The sequence below is a fragment of the Gopherus evgoodei genome, chromosome 9 (genome assembly GCF_007399415.2).
Source record: "Gopherus evgoodei ecotype Sinaloan lineage chromosome 9, rGopEvg1_v1.p, whole genome shotgun sequence".
Taxonomy (NCBI): Eukaryota; Metazoa; Chordata; order Testudines; family Testudinidae; genus Gopherus; species Gopherus evgoodei.
In genome coordinates, this window is record NC_044330.1 from 97,612,481 (window position 1) to 97,631,657 (window position 19,177).

The 19,177-nt window shown below is 47.1% G+C and overlaps 1 protein-coding gene across 1 annotated transcript in view; it reads right to left on the reverse strand.

Annotated features, from left to right (window-relative positions):
• The window catches only part of GPR50 (G protein-coupled receptor 50), a 68,548-nt gene extending 53,317 nt beyond the window's left edge, over nucleotides 1-15,231 (reverse strand). Inside the window, exon 1 of the mRNA XM_030576370.1 lies at nucleotides 15,057-15,231. Within this exon, the coding sequence (XP_030432230.1) occupies nucleotides 15,057-15,231 (175 nt within the window). The remainder of the gene's footprint in view (nucleotides 1-15,056) is intronic.
• Between the last annotated feature and the right edge of the window lie 3,946 nt (nucleotides 15,232-19,177).

The window sequence follows — 19,177 nt, forward strand, 5'->3', positions numbered from 1 at the left end:
CAATAGCTCAAGACAACCATCGTCACTTTATTTTCAAACAGAGATCACTGTTACTACCATCTCTCCAAAATGAAGAGAGTCCTTCCGCCCGAATCACTTGTCTATACATTCTCCTTTACAGCTATTCAATTCCCTTATAATCTACTTCCACCCTCACAATGTAAACTCCATTAATCCAAACTGAGAAGGGCACAGCTTGGAATTAGTCATTTTAATAGTACTCAAAAAAGGATTCCGGTTTCATTCATTTCAATAACCATCAGCTATATTATATATATATATATACACACACACACACACACATATAAAATAGAGCTTGGACAGTAATGTCTTTAGCCCAGATGATTCAACCTTGATTAGCCAAGACACTTAATTATTGAGAAGATATAAACATGTCTACCTAGGGATATATTTGCTAGACTTGCAGCTGGTCTATTCTCACATTAGAAGTTAGAGGGGAAGGTTTCTCATCTCTCTTGCTAGGCCAGATCGTAATCCCTGGTTACAAGATGTAGGTATATATGGATGCAGTATACTTTATATTAGTTTATATGCTCATTGTACAACAGAGCACTGAGCAGCTTAGAGGTAAAGGTTACCATGAAGGGAGATCTGAACCATGAATGAATGAACCAAAAACTGTTAGCTTCCCCACCTCCCATCTACCCTTCTTGAGTTTTCCTGATGATGTTCACCTCGAGATCACCCTGCTCATTTATTTAAGTTAAGATGTATTCATTCTCAAAGGCTTGTGTTCATCTGTGTTTAGCTCAACAATAATGGATTCTGTTAGCATGAGAATCATCTGCCCTCTAGCAAAAGGCAGAGCAGGAGATGTGGAAGGGGAGGGAATGCAATGAGGAAGACAGAGCCCAGACTTTCCAGCCACACCTGCCTAGGCTAAACACTATTGAATGCATTTTGTTTTCATGTTTCCCTTAAGCCACTGTAGCAGATCCCAGGAACTGGGCTCTGAAAAAGGAAACTGACTTAATTTGAAGTAAAACAATTAAATTTAGATATTAGCCACTGAGAAATTCAGTTGGAAAATGGAAGATTGGCTGACGGGTCTCAAGGTCCTGCCCAACCTCAACTTGTAACGTAGGCAGTGGAAGTAGAGGGCTCTGTGCAGCTTGGAGGCTGAGCCCTGACCACTGCATGTTGGCTTTAGGATACATGCTTGGCAATACCAGCAGATAAATAACTGGTATTTTCATGAAACATCGGCGGGTTCTCAAAAAAATTGTATTTACATTATTGCAACAACATTATTCAAATCCAAGAATGAATATTTTGAATGTTGTCTAATCTATTTTCCTTTAGACCAGCCAAGATCAACACCGGACTTTACTTGGAAAGTATTTCACCAGCCAGGGTGAAGTGCCACTGCTCCACAATCCCAGCCTCTCTCAACCCATGGGACCCTGAGAAGGAACCTTTCTGCTTTCTGCATTCTGCAGCGCCCCTTCCCCCTCACAAGGCCCTGCCATCTGGAGCCCCCCCACCCCTACCCCTTCCATCATTTTTCCTCCAGAGACTCACTGGCCACCTTGGCAGTTCCTCCTTACCAGCGCATAGTGGGCAGAGAGCCTCGTACTCCATGGCCTCATCCTTCTGCCATTGCCTGGCCTTGCTTATGGAACCACCCCCATCTCAAGGCCAGCAACCCTCCATCCCAGGGCTCTGGTGCTAACTGATGCTACCAGCTTCACTGCTGCTTCTTGGCCTGAGAGAGCCCAGAAGTGAAAGGTTGAGGGCCAGGTTGGGAGGTTAAACTCCTGGCAGAAAAGAAGTGAGGCCAGGAATGGTTCCGCGACTTGGGGGAAAGCTCAGATCCTCAGGGTGGAGACTGGAAGCTTTCAATAGCTCCCTAGCAGAGCTGCTGGAAGAATATGATGCAACAGTTTTCCCATCAGAAAATGCTGCTTAGTCAAACCTGAAGTGTTTTGCTGGAACATGTCAATTTTGATGAAATGTAATGGAAAAGTTCCAAAACAATTTGAGATGGAGAATTTTATTTTCCTTACTCATTTTGTTCTGACATATTCCGTCTAGATATTTCATATTTTAGAGCATCATGAAAACAAAATGGTTCAATAAGGCCATTTCAACGTTTTCCAAAATAGAAACATTGGGTTTTCCAATTCGGACCCCACAGCCTGAGTGTAAAGGTTATGTTCTACAGAACTAGGAAGAGATTTTTAAAGGATAGGAATTACCATACTAGCTCAGACCTGAAGCCTAACAGTGTCCAGAAGATGCTTCAGAAGAACGTGCAAGAATGGCACAGTAAGCAGACGTGTGATGATCTGATTTCCCCCCTACACATTCCCACAACTCTAATCTTTATCTCCAATAGTTAGAGATAGGCTTAAACTTTGAAAAAGAAGCTTTAGAGTAATGCCGTTTGCCTCTCTCTTCCCCTTTCTGCATAGTTCCCTATGCTTTTCCCCAGAGTGCATCTCCCTCAGGCAGCAACAAAAACTCTTCAAAATGCCATTTGTGCAATAGACTCAAGCAACATGCCCAAGCAGGGTGAATAATGCCAACATCCAGGTGACCCTGCAACAGAGGCCCCTTACATTTAGAAGCAGAGTTGCTTTCATTCTTGGAGGTTGTTCTGTAACCTCTCTTGGATCTATACTTAAGTAATATTTCCCACAGCAAATGTCACTCCCACCATTTTCCCTCCCACTCTGTGAAATACATTGAAAAAAAACCTCAAATAACATAGAACTGAAAGTCAATATAGCAGGAGAAATAGCTTCGCTTTATGGTTTGTTTCCTCCTAATTACTTTACCCAAGGATTACTCGGCTTGGATTCGCTAGAGTTAATTGGACTGAATGCACTACAAACCAAATACTAGATAACTCTGAGGTCAGAATTACTTAATCTGACTAACCCAGAGAAGCACATCTGCTTGACAGATCTGAACGTATGTCATTCGGTTAAGGCTCTGAAACTGAGCAGGCACTAGCCAATGCGTCCTTGTTATACACGCTTCTGGCCTTTTTCAGAGCCATTTAACACAGCTTGTTGGAAACCAGATTTGCCTGATTATGTTGTATCCAAGAGCAGGTATTGGCCCTGTTTTAGTAAACAAATCAAGAGCTCAAATAAAGATTTAAAGTGACAACTGTCTCAGTCTTCCTTCCCATGGCCCTTTTTGTGTCTGCGCACTGTCTCGGGCAAGGCGCAAATCGGCAAGGAACTCAGGACATCCTCTCAATGACTTCATTGGGAGCGGAGGGCAGCCAGCCAGCACCTATTGTGAGGTATCTTTGTAGGATCAGGGCCATAGACTGCAAGGTCTTGGGAGGAGAGGCTGTTCCTTCTTAGGTATCCATCAAGTACCCTGTCCACTGTGTATGCACTTAATGTAACTCTAGCTAAGATTTTAAACTTACCCCATTAAGATTAAATTTGTCATTCTTTCCATGACAATATCTTCAGAAATAAAATCCTCAAGGAAGCATTCAGGGACAAATACAGAGGCAATGAGCAAGGTGATATAAATTAGACTCCAAGAGTCTCCTATACAGTCTCCTACTAATGTTGGACAGCACCTAACACAAAGGTCTAGAGCTCAGAGTTGCCAACTTTCACCATTGGATTGTGAGTCTTGCAATATTTGGCATTTTTCTTAAAGCTCCAGCTGGTGGAATCATGTGATTCATAAGACTCCCAGCTCCCATAATAAAAGGGTTCCTAGTCATCATGGTTACAAAGAAAAACTTGAAAACATGAACCCTACAGGCTCAGAAACCAAAAGGCAACCTAAAAAAACCTCAATATTTCATGATTTTTAGACAGTCTCTTGATATTTGAGCATTTGGGGTCAGCGATACTACTTATCAAGTGATTCAATGAGCTGGAAAAGGAGCAGCCCCATCCTACTTTGATATATCCCTTCTTTCAGGTCCCACTCTGTGTGGTAGTTACATCCTCTGAGGCTCCTTTATAATTGATAGCAGGGCTGTAAGAAGGTCTCAAGGAGAATAAGTAAAACTAAACTAACCCAAGTTCAGGATCTATTTGAACTTTATCCTCCCCGCACCGTTATATGGCTGCGAAACATGGACACTACACCTTTCAGAGTGGGCAAAGCTGGAGGCTTTCCACACAAAATGCCAGCATCATATATTGGGCAGAAAGTGGAATGACTTCATCTATAACGCAGATGTTTATGGTCACTCCGGTCTACAGACAGCTGGGGCCATTGTCCACAGATGGTGCCTTATGCTTTTCGGACATGTCGTGAGAATGCCACAAGACGTTCTGGCGAACGCTGTTCTCCGGGTGCCTTGTAACATCTGGGATAAAATTCCACCAAGGGGTGGAGGTGGCCCAGAGGCAGAACCCCTATTACGTGGGTTTCTCAAGTCTGTTCCGATGTTGGACTCTCAGGCCGTCAAGCCCTTGCAACCACACAGGAATGAATCAAATGGCGAATGACTGCTACGGCTGACTGTTCGGCTAAGCTTTGAAGAAGAGAAACTCATCCTTACGCATCACCCCTAAGCCCAAGCTCTCCTTTCACATGTGGAACTTCATAATAAAACCCCAGCAGGCTAAGAGGAGAGATCATTTGCCAAAAAGGCTCTGCCTTCCTTAGGGGGACCATAAATGAAGTTGACACAGCGGAGGCGTGGATCTGGGATTCAGCACAAAGTTCATTCATGCGACAAACAGGATTTCAATTTGAAATGTTCAGTCCAAGCCCCTCAGAAGACAGCGCCTCAGTCATTCAAAACCAGATCAGCAGCTTTAAGGAGCTTTACTCTTGTATTTATACAAGATGAATTTATTTTCAGCCCATTGGACTCACTTTGCACCCTCCACAGAGAAACATGTGCATCACTAACAGGCCAGTTAATGGAATGGAACAGTTCATGGCTTTGCCGGGGCAGCCACCAAGTACTCATTCCCTCTCCAACAAGCCTAAAGCGTAGCCCAGCCCTCACTAGTAGCCCTTCATTGCCACAGCCCTGGGAAGGGACTAGCCATCACTGCTAGAATACAGAGAGACTAGGTTTGTTAAGAGAGGGTTTGCAGAGTAAGAGCTCTTGAGTGGGAAGGCCATCAGAATCCCTGGGGAGGAATCCAGAGAACAAAACTTTCCCAAGAGGTGTGAGTGGCCGGGTCATGGAAACAACAGCAGCACCTGTATTATGTTAGGGTGAAAAGAGCATGAAGTAATGACAAGTGGGAAGGAAAGGTCCATCAGTGGCCATTAGCCAACATGCTCAGGGATGCAACCCTATGCTCCGGGCATCCCTAAGCCTCTGAGTGCTGGAAACTGGGACTGGACGACAGGGGATGGATCACTCAGTTATTGCCTTGTTCTGTTCATTCCCTCTGACACACATGGAAGTGGCCATTGTCGGAGGACAGGACACTGGGCTAGATGGACCGCTGGTCTGACTCAGCATGGACAGTCTTCGGGAGAACAGTTCAGACAACAGGCACTTTTATAAATCAGGGACTCACTAACAGCACCCCATTTTATTGGCCCAGCCCCACAATTAGGAGGGAACACATTTCGAAAGACCCAAAACAAAAATGCCTTCAATTAGGTGTCACTGCAAGTCTGCAAGCTCAGGGGCCCTGTTTCAACACATGGGACATTCCCATGAAGAATTCTGGGATTTAACATATTAAAGGAAACTCTCTAGACACTGGAAGTAAATATCCAGACTGGGCAGCACCTGATGTCTGTTCAGAGGCCAACACGGGGACTCTCAAATCCCTCTTGTGGCTCGGAGGATTGGAGCAGTAATGCTCTACATAGGTTAGGTGGAAAGATGGGAAGCCCTGTTGCATTGCTGCAGGCAGGCAGGAAGAGGGAAACAAGATACGTTGGAAGGTTATGAAGAGTGACAAAGGTGAACAAGTCACGTGGAGGAAGAGGAGTCAAATCCAGAGTGAGAGAGAGGCAAGTTCCTTTATTCCACAAGGATCTGAACCCAGCGCAACACTGGAAATCATTTCAGTTTGGGAACAGACAGAGGACTAGGCTGGTTTGGCTATCCCTAGGGCATGATGTTTCACTCCTATGCACAATTTAGCAGCTGGCAAAGGGAAGCATTGTGGAGACAGGCAACCCTCTCAGACACACATTTTGTGTTGCTTTACTTGTTTAAAGAAACGTCCATTGTGATTTGTATTATGAATATTAGCCTCAAAAATTGAGAAGAATGCTTTGAGGAAAGGCATGTCCAAGCACCAAAGATAGCTAGGCATTGCTGAGTGCCTGGGATGAATACTTGGCATCTAACAGAAAACCAGAGCTCTCAGAAGGTGGGCTCAGCATACTAGGTTCTGTCTGCACACAAGTTGCACCACTTTATGCTGGCATAGTAATGCTCAGCTATATTGGAAAAAAAGCACTCTAGACCAGTATATATGAGGGGGAACAAGCTACATCAGTATAAAGCTGCCTTATACCAGTATTACTGCATATACAGTAAGGTTTGTTCCAGTGTAACTATCTAAAAATAGAACTCACACAATCCCATCCAAAATAATTATAATGATACAAAAGCTGAGTGCAAGCCAGGCCTTGGTAGGGCTGGGCTCAAGCCACAAAAGGTCAACAGGAACGGCCTCAGTGCTCCTGTTCAGACCTCGCTCTAGCAAAGGAAAGAGGACAAAGCAAAACAAGAATGATGGTGACCAACTTCTGGAAAGGATACGGAATCCAATTCTGCGTCTGCCCCTGGTAACCCAGGAAACGATCGGCTCACGGATCACACACAAAGTCATGGAAAGGCTGATATGGGATGCAGTTATTAATGAAGAAAAAGGTTTTATGGAAAATGGGTCTTGTCAAACAATTTTTTTTTTAAATGAGATTATAAGTTTGGTTGATTAAAAGGCAACTGTACTGACAAATATTTTTAGATTTCGGTAAAGCATTTGACTTAATCTTGCATGACATTCTGATAATGAAAAACTAGCACTACACAAAAGTCACCATGGCCCATATTAAATGGATTAAAAACTGGTTGAACTAGTTCACTTAACACCAATGATAATTTGACCCAATGAGGTTTTATTGACATTAAGACAGGCAGCCTCTTTTCATTCGGATGATGGTATGTGAGCCAGAATGAACAGCTTCACTCTCAGAGCATGGTGAGTTAGAAAAAATTAACCCTTAAGCACCTTTTTACCAGGAAACTAAGAGAATGCGATCTAGCATCACTGAGACACAGTAAAATGGAATCTCGTCGCCACTGTTATGGTCAATTTTCGTGCCAATGGATTTTTGTGCCATTCCCTTTTCTGGTAGGACAGAGAGGAATTATTGTGCCCAGATTAGAAAGTGAAAGTTCAAATACACATTTAGCCAAACATCATTCAGATGTCAGTGGGAGGGCATGTACTTTTGAGGAGGGTGGGTTTTTTTGTGCCAGATACTGCATAACTAAGGCATTCAGCTTCCCACCACACAAGGGGAAGATAACTAAGTGCAGAGAGAATGAAAGCCAGGGTGAAATGGACCAGTGCTTGACATTTCTTCTTATACCTTCATTTCAAACAAACATTCTGTAGTAAAGCATGAGCGATACATGTGAGGGGAAAAATCACATTTGCAATGGCCTGTAGCATTAGTGAGAGCTACAAACATAAATCATGGGGCGACGGCAGATGGCAATAGCACTAGACACAGAGTCCAACAAAGTTTCCCAAGAGTCTTCAGCTCCCTTCTAAAAATTTGCCTTCTGCCTCAGCAGATGCAAAGGGCGAGTGAGAATTACTCAGTAACCATGAAATTAAGCAAATTAAGATGCTGAATTAAAAAGAAATCCACCTACCAAAAAAGAAAAAACAGATTAATTGCTGTGTATAATAGCGATTTTTGTAACTATAAATACAGAAGAGGGGAGGGAGAATAAAACATGAATTTTCTAAAAAAGAGTCATAGGATAAACTATATTGATCAGCTCTTTGATGAGGTCACTAGTGTGTCAGGGGTCATGGTGAGCAGGTACAACGCTTAGAGTCAGCTCCTTTCATTGTCACACATGTATCTTTCAAACACCACTGGAAGAGGGCTCGATTGTCAGACTTCACTCCCCTGCATAGCGAAGCAGGTCCCTCTTTACTGCACAGACTGGGCAACTGCTGTTGGTACAAAAGCAGGAACTTCTCATCGACTGTACCTCACTGTGAGTGAGAACATAAGAACGGCCATACTGGGCCAGACCAGAAGTCCATCTGGCCCAGCATCCTGTCTTCCGACGGTGGCCAATGCCAGGTGCCCCAGAGGGAATGAACAGAACAGTAATCATCAAGTGATCCATCCCCCGTCGCCCATTCCCAGCTTCTGGCTAACAGAGGCTAGGGACACCATCCCTGCCCGTCCTGGCTACTAGCCATTGATGGACCTATCCTCCATGAACTTACCTAGTTAGTGGGCGGGCTGGAGCAGAGAGGGGCAGGCAGTGGGAAGCTGCCTCCCTAACTTGCTGTCCAGAGGAGCTGGCCAGGTGAAAAGGCAGGGAGTAAGCAGCTTCAGGAAATGGATGGAATATTTAACTAGGGGGAGGAATTGGGAATGAGTGACAGTTTGCCTCTGGTCTGCTCCTGGGGTGGTGCAGCTACACACTAGAACAAACTCAGAGCAGAGTGTAAATTATAATCTAGCTCATAGTGTGTTGGTCCAGTATAGGCTGGGTGTCAGCAACCTGAATATGAGTAGTCTGACCTAGTGGTTAGAGCCAGGGCCAGGAATCAGGAGACAGAGGCCAGGGTCAGAGCCTGAATCAGAAGTCAGACAAGGGAACAAAGCTGGGAGTAAGTCAGGCACAGAAGCAATTGCTGCAAGAGGCATAAGCATTGGTCAGCAAGCAACAACCTGCTGCTGCTGTGCTTACGGGTACGCCTGCTGGTTCCCCTCAGCCAATCAGGCAGTTCTGCTGGAGCTCACCTGTGTTCATTGGTCTGGCTGGAGTCTGAGCTAGCTAGTCCCTTCCTGACACTGGGTTATACGCTAGGATATCCCTAGGAGCTCCCCGATTGAGTGGTACTTCTTAGACCCAGTGCTCCCATCACCACATACAAGCAACTTCAGTGGAGACCTTGCTACTGAACTTACACCTACCAGAGCTTTTCAACAAATTCATAAATGTTCTGAGCAAAGCGGTCATCAGTGAGGTGGCAAAAGTTGGAACACAATACAAAACTACTCAAAATAGTTAAGTCCAAAGTAAACTGCGAACAGTTACAAAGGGATTTCATAAAACTGGGCAACAAAATAGCAGCTGAAATTCAATGTTGATAAATGTAAAGTAATGCACGTTGGAAAATCTAATCCCAGCTACGCACACAAAATGATGGATCTAAATTAGCTGTTACCACTCAAGGAAGATCTTGGAGTCATCATGATAATTCCAACATCTACTCAAAGTGCAGCAGCAGACTCATAGACTTTAAGGTCAGAAGGGACCATTATGATCATCTAGTCTGACCTCCTGCACAATGCAGGCCACAGAATCTCACCCATCCACTTCAATAACAAACCCCTAACCTATGTCTGAGTTACTGAAGTCCTCAAATTGTGGAAAGGGATAGATAATAAAACAGTAAATATCATAATGCCTCTATATAAACCCATAGCACACCCACATCTTGAATACTGCATGCAGATCTGGTCACCCCATCTCAAAAAAATACATTAGAACAGTACAGAGAAGGGCAAAAGTACAGAGAAGGGCAACAAAAATGATTAGGGCAAGGGAACAGCTTCCATATGAGGAGAGATTAAAAAGACTAGGACTGTTCATCTTGGAAAAGATGATGAAGGGGAGATACGATAGAGGTCTATAAAATCAAGAATGGTCTGGAGAAAGTGAATTAGGATAGTGTGATTTACCCCTTCACATAACACACAAACCAGGGTCACCCAATGAAATTAATGGGCAGCAAGTTTGAAACAAACAGAAGGAAGTATTTCTTGACACAACACACAGTCAAGTATGGTACTCCGTTGCCAAGGGATGTTGCAAAGGCCAAAAGTACAACTAGGGTTCAAAAAAGAATTAGATAAGTTCATGGAGGATAGGTCCATCCACAGCGGTTAGCCAAGATGGTCAGGGACGCAACCCCAAGCTGGGTGTCCCTAAATCTCTGACTGCTAGAAGCTGGGGCTGGATGACATCTGATGAATCACTCGAGAAATTGCCCTGGTCTATTCACTCCCTCTGAAGCATCTGGATGTTGGCCACTGTTGGAAGACAGGACATTGGGCTAGTGGGACCATTGGTCTGACCCATTAGGGCCACTCTTATGTTCTAATAATATATCTGGCATCCACCAAATTCAGTTCATAAGCCCTCTACCCTTAAGCCTAGCTCATTTGAACCCTACTCTTTCAATTAAACCCCAACTTTGAACATAAGTGAATACATTTGGGGGGGGTGGATCAGAGACCTGATCTTCCAGCCCCTAGTTAGGGCCAGATCCTACAAAACCCTAAATAAGTAAGGCTTATCCATACAAGTCTTTGCAGGATCAGGTTCTCAGTCCTTGCCAGGAACAACGGCTATTTAAATTGATGGGGAGGCTGTAAGAGTAAGGACTAAGTTAGGACTGCAGGACAGTGTCCCTGGTAACAAAGAAAATTGCTTATTGGCAATAAAATAGGAAAACATGCTCAGAAACTAAGACAGTGCGAATCCTGCATTAACAAAGATTCTGGCAGGGCAACAGTTAACAGGCTAACCACATTTTTGAGAACGCCTGGGAGATAAAGCAAGAAAAACAGATCTACAGTGCCTACCAGAAACTCATACCTTGTTCCTAGACAGCCAGAACTGTGTTTTCAAACCCCCACCACTCTTTTCGGCCCTCTCGCCATGTCGCAGTACTAAAGTGACATGCATTATTATATTTCTTCCTGCTTCTCGTTGCTAATAGAAACAATGGTTCAGCTATTTACAGTCTTGGGCCTGATTCTGCATTCTTATACATGCAAAGCTCCTAGGGATGCCACTGGAAGGTTTGGGTTTTCAAGGAACCCAGAATTAGGTCTATGCCCTGTTATTTTTTAGCAGTTCAAGAAAGGTGGAGATGTGTATTGCTGGAGCTTCAGCCTGGAGAACATGCTCCAATCGCAAAAGTTTTCGTCCACATTCAGCTCCAATGTTATTAAGCCAACATGATGTGCAAGAGAAATGTTTACAGAAACATGCCAGAGGCTGGTGTAACCATGTGTCACATTCTAAATATTCAGTTCATAACGATTAGAGGTCTCTGTTGTAGCTACAATGGGATCATCACCATGGAAATGACCACCCCGCACCTTAATGGGGCAGGGACGCTGACGTTGTCTGGATTTGCTGGAGGAAGGTAGCAGTGCTTTTGGGGCGTGGGGTGAGAAGGGAAGGTTGTCACAAGCTGCTGCAGAAAAGTGGGCGGGGGGTCAGCATGATGATGCTGACTCATCCCCTGGGAATGTAAGTGCAGAAGGCCGTAAGAGGGGCAAGCCCAGGCATTAGAAGGCTTTCTCCATGCAGCAGGCAAAGCAGCACCCACCCTCCCTCCCCTTAAGGTTTGCTTAGGACATGCTGTGGGCACCTGCTCCTTTCTAGGGGGGCTGGGAAGTAATTTTTCCCTCATCACCAGATTGTCCTAGGCGGAGTGAGGGGTTTTCACCTTCCCCACGAGTTTTCCGGGAGGACTTATTATGGTGAGGAGGGTAGGTTGCGTCACAACTTATTTTAAGTGTGGGGCGGGTGTCCAGTGCAGGTACTTCATAGGTAAAGCATCCAGCGGCTGGATAAATGGCTTGGAAAAGGACTTAAAAAGGTGTGGGTTAAAGAAACAGAACCGGTGGGGTGGTTCGGGGTCCTACGATTGGCACAGCAGGGAGCCAAGCCCCCTTTCTTATAGCCACTTTAACCCTCCAACGAGGCGGAGTGGATGGTAAGGTCCCAGCAATGGGACCTGGATGGGAAATGAAGGGGGGCTGGTGGAAGCCCCCATGTAATCACTGAATGAATATGGAGTTGCCTGCGCTGTACACTTATCTGTTGGGTACCCCCAGACATCTAATAATAAAGTTGTGGCCTGATTAAACCCATACGAAGTATCTCTTGTTCTTCTTACGAAATAGCCAGACAAAGTAGGGGCCAGGTTCTCCACTTATTCATACTGTGCTTATACCTGTTTGACTTCAAAGTTACTCCAGATTTATGCCACTCATTGCAAATGGGAGGAAGATCAGGCCCACTGACTACAACGGCAATAGTACCCATGAGGGAGTGCAGAACTTGTCCCCTGCAATCAGCTGCTGCTCCAAAGTTACATCCGTTGAGTCTATACTAGCCATATTCTGATTTCAGTTTATAAAAACAATTTAATAAAAACTTGAGAAGTTTAACGAAGATGTCATTTTCTTGGGATTTATTAAAGGTAGATCCCTCTGTCTTATTTTTAAGGCAGAGAATGAGCTACTGGGAATCATTAAGGTTTGGAAATATTCCCCATTATCATTTAGAATGTAAATATGAAGAAATAGGAGTTTTTTCACTGTTTTACCTCCATTTTCCTGAAAAGCACCACTTAAAATCTGAAATGCAATCAAGCAATTGAATTTCACATCATTCTAGTCAGAACACACAAGTTACTGATTATCAGGTTTTTATAAAAAGCATTCTCTATTGCTCCTTCCATGAACACGAATCAGAAGACCTAATTTTGAGATTTTGAAACCAAATTTAAGTCAACTGAATATTTAAACTCACATAAGCCTGGTGCAATGTTTTCATATAGACTGGATATCATTGGCCAGATGTTGTTTGCCGTTAAACTATTTTAATTCCAGAGTAACTTCACTGATTTGCATTCAGTTTCTACATATTTACACAGAGATCATGAGGGTAAAAAGTGTCCCCATGTTATGAATGACTTTGTTGAATACATTGCAAGTAGTGGAGACTTGATATCTAAAATATTTTACTAGCTGCAGATGGAGAGGTTGTTTCACTCCCTCTACAGAAACAGACCCAATGGCGCCCTCCATATCAAGATGTAGCTCAACAAATTTTATCATTTTTAAGAGCCCACTTCTACCCCAATATAACACTGTCCTCGGAAGCCAAAAGTTACCTAGTTATAGGGTAAAACCATATTATATCAAATTTGCTTTGATCCGCCGGAGTGCGCAGCCCCACTGTTTCGGAGCACTGCTTTACCGCGTTATATCTGAATTCGTGTTATATTGGGTCGCGTTATATCAGGGTAGAGGTGTACCGTGCTTAGAAATTACTAGATTGATAGTTTTCTTGTCATTTAAAAAAAGATAAAAAATGGTTTCAGTCACATAGCCTGAAAGCAGACATGTGTCAAGGAAGTAACATTTTAAAACCACTAGTACAGCTTTCAAATTATACATGGACAAGCAACTGAAAAAATCTTTACTCCCCATTTATCTGGTTATTACCAAATGCAGCAAAGATCAAGTTTGCTAAATGCACGTAAAGCAGGATCCGACCAGCAAGTGTTTACAATTGTCATGGGATCTCTTTCTTTTTCCTGATCCCTCTTGATTCTTTTGCACCCCAGCCTCCCGGATTGCATATGTTCATGCTCATGTGGAGACCAATCTTGCAGTTCTCTCTCAGGCAAGACTCCCATCCAAGTTAACGAGTGTTTTACCAAAATTACGGCTGCAGGACTGGGTCCTTTATTTGCAGCTATCCCTGGGAAACAGAAGGAAAAAACAGTTCCCAGACGTTTGAAGACAAAAAGTAACATGAGAAAGAAAAGCAAGTTTGTAACTCAGATGCAGCGCCGTTTCTTGCAAAGGGCACAGAACAGAGTCAGGCCTCCTGATTTTTCATTTCCCCCTCTGTCACAGACTAGCTGGGTTATATTGATCCCCCTGTCTCCTTTTCATCAGCTAGAAGCCTGAGATAGTTACAGGCAAACTCTTTGCAAGGCATCTTACAGAATACAGGTGAAAAATACTACCAGTGGCAAGTATTAGTATTAGGGCTCAATCCTGCTTCTTTTCCTCCTTCTGACTTTACTAGAAGCAGGATCAGGTCCTCATGTTAAAGACTAGAAACTTCAAGCTTGGCACATCAGAAGTCAGGGAAAGTAACCCATTGAGCTATGCCAACTTGGGAAATGCCCTGAAAGTTTGGTGAGATTGTATCTTAGTGAAATAATGTGGTTCTCAGGGACCTTAAGAGACTGCAGATGCAGAGTATTAATTAGAATAAAGAATCTGGACTAGTTTCGCTCCCCAATTAAAACCATAATCCCAAGGAAGAAGTTGATTATACCCTTCATTGTCATATTTTAGTTCTGCAGTTCCTCTAATTGCAGATAATCACCCTGCGGCTGGATGACAATGGGGCACAATTGCTGCTTTGTTTTGCTTTCCATTTTATTTTTAAATCCTAAGTGCCCCTCGCTGTGCAGCACCGAGGAATCCCGGAGCTGGTGGAGGGCTCTGGAGCAGAAGCCCGGTGGCGGTAACAGCTGGGAGCCGTCAGCCCCACGAATACAGCCCCAGTAAAAGCAAAGGGGAAAGAACTTGCAGCGCGAAGGGGCCTCTGGTAGCCAAACTCCTACCAGTTGCAAAGCGGAGCAGCCTCGGGCTTGGCGTGTGACGATTTCTCTTGCCCTTGGGACTCTCCTGCTGCCTGGGGGACGCAGGGTGGATCTGCAAGACGGGCAGCTCCCTTCGGCCAAGTGACCCCCTGGCCGAGTCCCGGCTCTGTCCGTGCAGGGGCGCAAATCACACTCCGGGCTCGGCACGGCTGAAGAGTTTGCAAAGTTGCAGTGCGCGTCTCCCGGGCTCCCCGCAGCTCCAGACTCTAAGCCGCCCGGCCGATGGCCAAGGGGCTCCGGGAGTATGCTTCCGACGCTTAGCCGGGGGAGAGGGGCCCGAGTGCCTTCTCCTGAGGCCCCATGACTGGAGGGGCAGCCCGGGGCGGAGATCGGAGTCGCCCCGGCCCCAGGCTAACCTGGCACCCAAAGGCGCAGCGCCGTGCGCCCCCAGCCCAGCCCCCGAGGAGGGAGCGACGCGGAACTCACCGGCGTTGCGGAGTTTTTTGTTCCTCAGCACGGACAGGATCACCAGCGCGTTGCCTACCAGGTCCCCCACGATGGTGAAGATGATCACCGCGGCCAGGGCGGTGGTGGCCCCGGCGGACGGGCGAGCCCCCGGGCTGCAGTCCGGGCAGCTCCCGTTGCCGTCCTGCAGCTCCATGCGCAGCGCTCCCAGGGGCGCCTGCCTCCTTCCCTAGCCCCCCAACTCAGGCTCCTCTCCCGGGAGCGGCGCTGCCTCTGACACCGCTCTCCATGCTGCCGGAGCCTCTCTGGCTGCCAGCCCCAGTCCCACCCCATCAGCCAGGAGCCATCACTCCCCGACATACACCCCCTGGCCCGCTCCCTGCGTGTCAGCCCCCCCCCCCGCCCCGAGGACAGAGATCCGGCGGCAGAGCGCTCAGCCAAATAAGGCGCCCCCCCCCCACCTCTCCAGAGCGCAGGGCGCGCCCCGCCTCGCCTCGGGCACCTGTTCCGCTCCGGGGCAGCGCTGAGCGGCCAGACCCCGCTCCCTGCTGGCCCCACTCCGCCCGGGGCGCTCGCACACCCACCTTTGTCAAGCCAAGCCAAGCCCGGCCCGTCTCCAGCCCAGCCCCGCCGCTCGGGGATCCTGCTGCGCCGTGTCCGCGCCCCTAGGGGAGTCGCCACTCTCCCCGTGCGCAACGGCGGGGCTCCCTGGCCATGCCCGGGGCTGACACCTGCCCCAGTGCCCGGGAGGGGGAGCGCTCACCGGCCACTCCCCCGTGCGCCTCCTCTGGGAATGGTGCGCTCCCAGCGGTGCGCGCTGGCCCTGCCCCGAGGCCCTACCCGGCCTGGGAAGGTGGGACACCCGGCTGGCCTCAAGCGGATTCAGAGCGCCCCGATTCTCCGCGTCCGCCCCCCCCCCAACAAGCCGGGGGGGGGGGATCCAAGAGCACCCATCAGCCTAGGACCGCTCACACGTGGGCCAGCCCGCAAAGAGCCGGAGAGACCTCAAGCGCGGGCCAGACGCTCCCAGGGCTGACGCCGCGGTGGGAGGAACGAGCTGGACTTTAAAACACCCACAGCCTTCGGGATCGGCCTGGACACCGAGGGAGCTCGCTTGTGCGTTCCCAGGCCTGGGGGGGAGGACCTAGCCGTCACCCCCGGCCGGAAATGAATTCGCAGCAAAGCAGAGAAGTGAATGGAGCCACTTTAGCTCCAAGCTGAGAACAGCTCAGCTTCCAAGCACTGTACAGCCGAGATCCCCAAACCATGCCCCGCCAAACTATTCCCGGTCACCTGCCCCAGGCTTTTCTCCTGGCTTCCAGCTGACAATTCTCATTAAAATCAGCGGGAAATATCTCTCTTCCAGGCAGGGACTCGGTGAGAGGCGAGTTCGCTTGTGCTCAGGCTTGGCTCTAGGGCGACCTTATCTTAACATGAACTTAATATAAAATCCATTACCATTGCTGGGGAGTGCCCCTAGGGACGTTGTGGGCTTGTGAACAGATGGGGAGATAACCCCGGGTAAGTGCGAATGGGAGGAGAGGCCGCCAAGACACGTGGTCTGCGAGGAAGTTGGAGGTCTCGGGTGTAGGACGCGCTGCTGGAACTTGGAAGTCGCAGAAAACTCCGCTATTCCGTGGGAACCTCCGCTGAAAAAAGGAAGTGTGGACAGTCGCAGCGTGTGGGAAAGCTGTCAGATGGCGCCACCATGCGGTCTCCTTTCGCAAGCGCAGTTCCATAAGGGCATCCTCTCGAGGACTGCGAAAGGGCATTTCCCATTTCTCTCTCAACTTTTTAATGCTGGTTCCAGACCTGGGTTGTGCCTTCTTTTGTTAGGCCTCGATCCTGAAATGAGCTGCACGTGGGCAGACCTTTGTGCTCGCAGGGCGCAACCCTGAAGTCAGCAGCAGCTCATTGTAGGACTGAGGTCCCTTACATGTGTTTACTTTGTCTTTCTAGTATAGGGCCACAGAATAAACTATAACCCCTAATGAAGTACCTCTCCATCATTTAAAGGAAATCATGGGTGATTTTTCAGAATCTCAGGTTCCTACAGTGACTTAATTTAAATTAACAGTGTAATTAACAAAAGAAGGTAAAATGTGCTCATTCCACAAAGGTTCCCCATTTCTCCACCCAGACTATGTGTTTGATTCACCAAGATGGAAAAGATTATATCCCATTGAGTCCACAGCCAGGGGGTGTGGGGGAGACACTTGACTCTGCAGACTGTTTGGGGGTGAGATTTTAAAACAAGAGGGCAATGGAGAGTAGTGCTTTTGTTTGCTATACAGACTGTAGCATTTGTACCTGAAATGCTAGTTGAAGATATTCCCCCACTCGTACCCAGGCACCGACCCAGCATCCAGGAGGCCTTTATTGGAATCTCCTGCTTGTTGCTAGAGCAGAGGTGCAGCAGCACTGCAGGTTCCAGATGTTGAGGAAACTTTAGCATACAGCAGCTACCATTATCTTCAGCGCAGTCTTGGGTAACCCAGCAGGTCCACATGTCTTACTGGCAGCCAGTTTACCCGGGTGCTCCAACTGGCTAGAAGCAGTTCAGTGGCACTCTCCCAGAATCCACAGTGCAAACAAAGCCCCAGTGTAATTTACCCACCTGCTTGTTCTCTCGCCAGGGACTGGGGGAGGAAAGCTGCCAGCTAGCTCCTCTCTCTTTAGCCATGTCTGCATCAGGAGATTCAGGCCCAGGGCTAGATTAAGGCATAGGCTCCATCAATAGGTTTGTGCCTAGGGCCCCAGTTTCTGGAGTCCTCTGAGACCATCAGTCTCTCAGTTTTCCCTTTTAAAAATAGATCTCTAGGCTTTAGAGTTGTGGCGATAACCTCAAAAACGGGACCTGAGTGTACACATCTGCCTGAGACTGCAGAGGGCCTGAAACAATTGCCCTGGGAAGGGTTAACTCTCTCATTCATCTCAATGGACTGCGAACACTGAATTCTGCTTACTTGGGTGCACTTCACACAGCACTTTTCATGGCTTTGCTGGGATGGTGTCAGAAAGAGCCCACCTGACAAAAGCGGCATGTGAGGACTGAGTCTTCCCTCCTGGGGGAGGAACCCCATCCTCCCTGAAGATAGGAGATGATGGCATGGGGCTGGATTTACTCTCCCCCCATAGGAATGAGGATGAGGCCCCTTACCAGTCCAGCAGAGACTGCCCAGACAAGAACTACCACTGCTTCCCATCCCCCAAGAGTCATTGAGTCATAGTGCATGACCACGGCATGGAGTAGTGAGAACAGAGCTAACAAGAGCTCTCATTTGGGGGTAGGGCTAGGTCCCAGATTACCTTAATCCAGACCTGCTCCAACTCCCTCTTTTTAACATAAGAACTGCCATACCGGGTCAGACCAAAGGTCCATCTAGCCCAGTATCCATCTACCGACAATGGCCAATGCCAGGTGCCCCAGAGGGAGTGAAGCTAACAGGCAATGATCAAGTGATCTCTCTCCTGCCATCCATCTCCATCCTCTGATGAACAGAGGCTAGGGACACCATTCCTTACCCATCCTGGCTAATAGCCATTTATGGACTTAGCCACCATGAATTTATCCAGTTCTCTTTTAAACATTGTTATAGTCCCAGCCTTCACAACCTCCTCAGATAAGGAGTTCTACAAGTTGACTGTGCGCTGTGTGAAGAAAACCCTTTCAAACAGTTTTTGGCTCTAATTAACTCATGAATTTATAGGAATTCAGCCCTTCCCTGGGTTTAGTCCTCAGTAAGATCAAGCATCTTGGACATGGTGGTAGAAAGGTGGTTTAAAAATAACGGTGTTGGTGTTTGATTGGCAGGGGAGGGAGGGAAAGACACTTCACTGAACAGGGGAGAGGAGCTTGGAGTCTTTCCAAACACCACCACCTCTCTCTTACAGAGCACTTTCATCCCTACATCTCACAGCACTTTACAGAGGAGGCCGGTATGATTACCTCACTTTACAGGCAGGGAAAATGAAGCAGAGGGAAATAGTGACTTGCCCGAGGTCACCCACCTAGGGGAGTTGGGGCTTGAAACCAGCCCTTCTGAATGCCAGACTAGTGGCTTATCTATTAGGCCACAGCACCTGGGGAAGAGCTCTTGTTTTTAAACCTATTTTACATGCTGATGTATGAAGAACTGGCA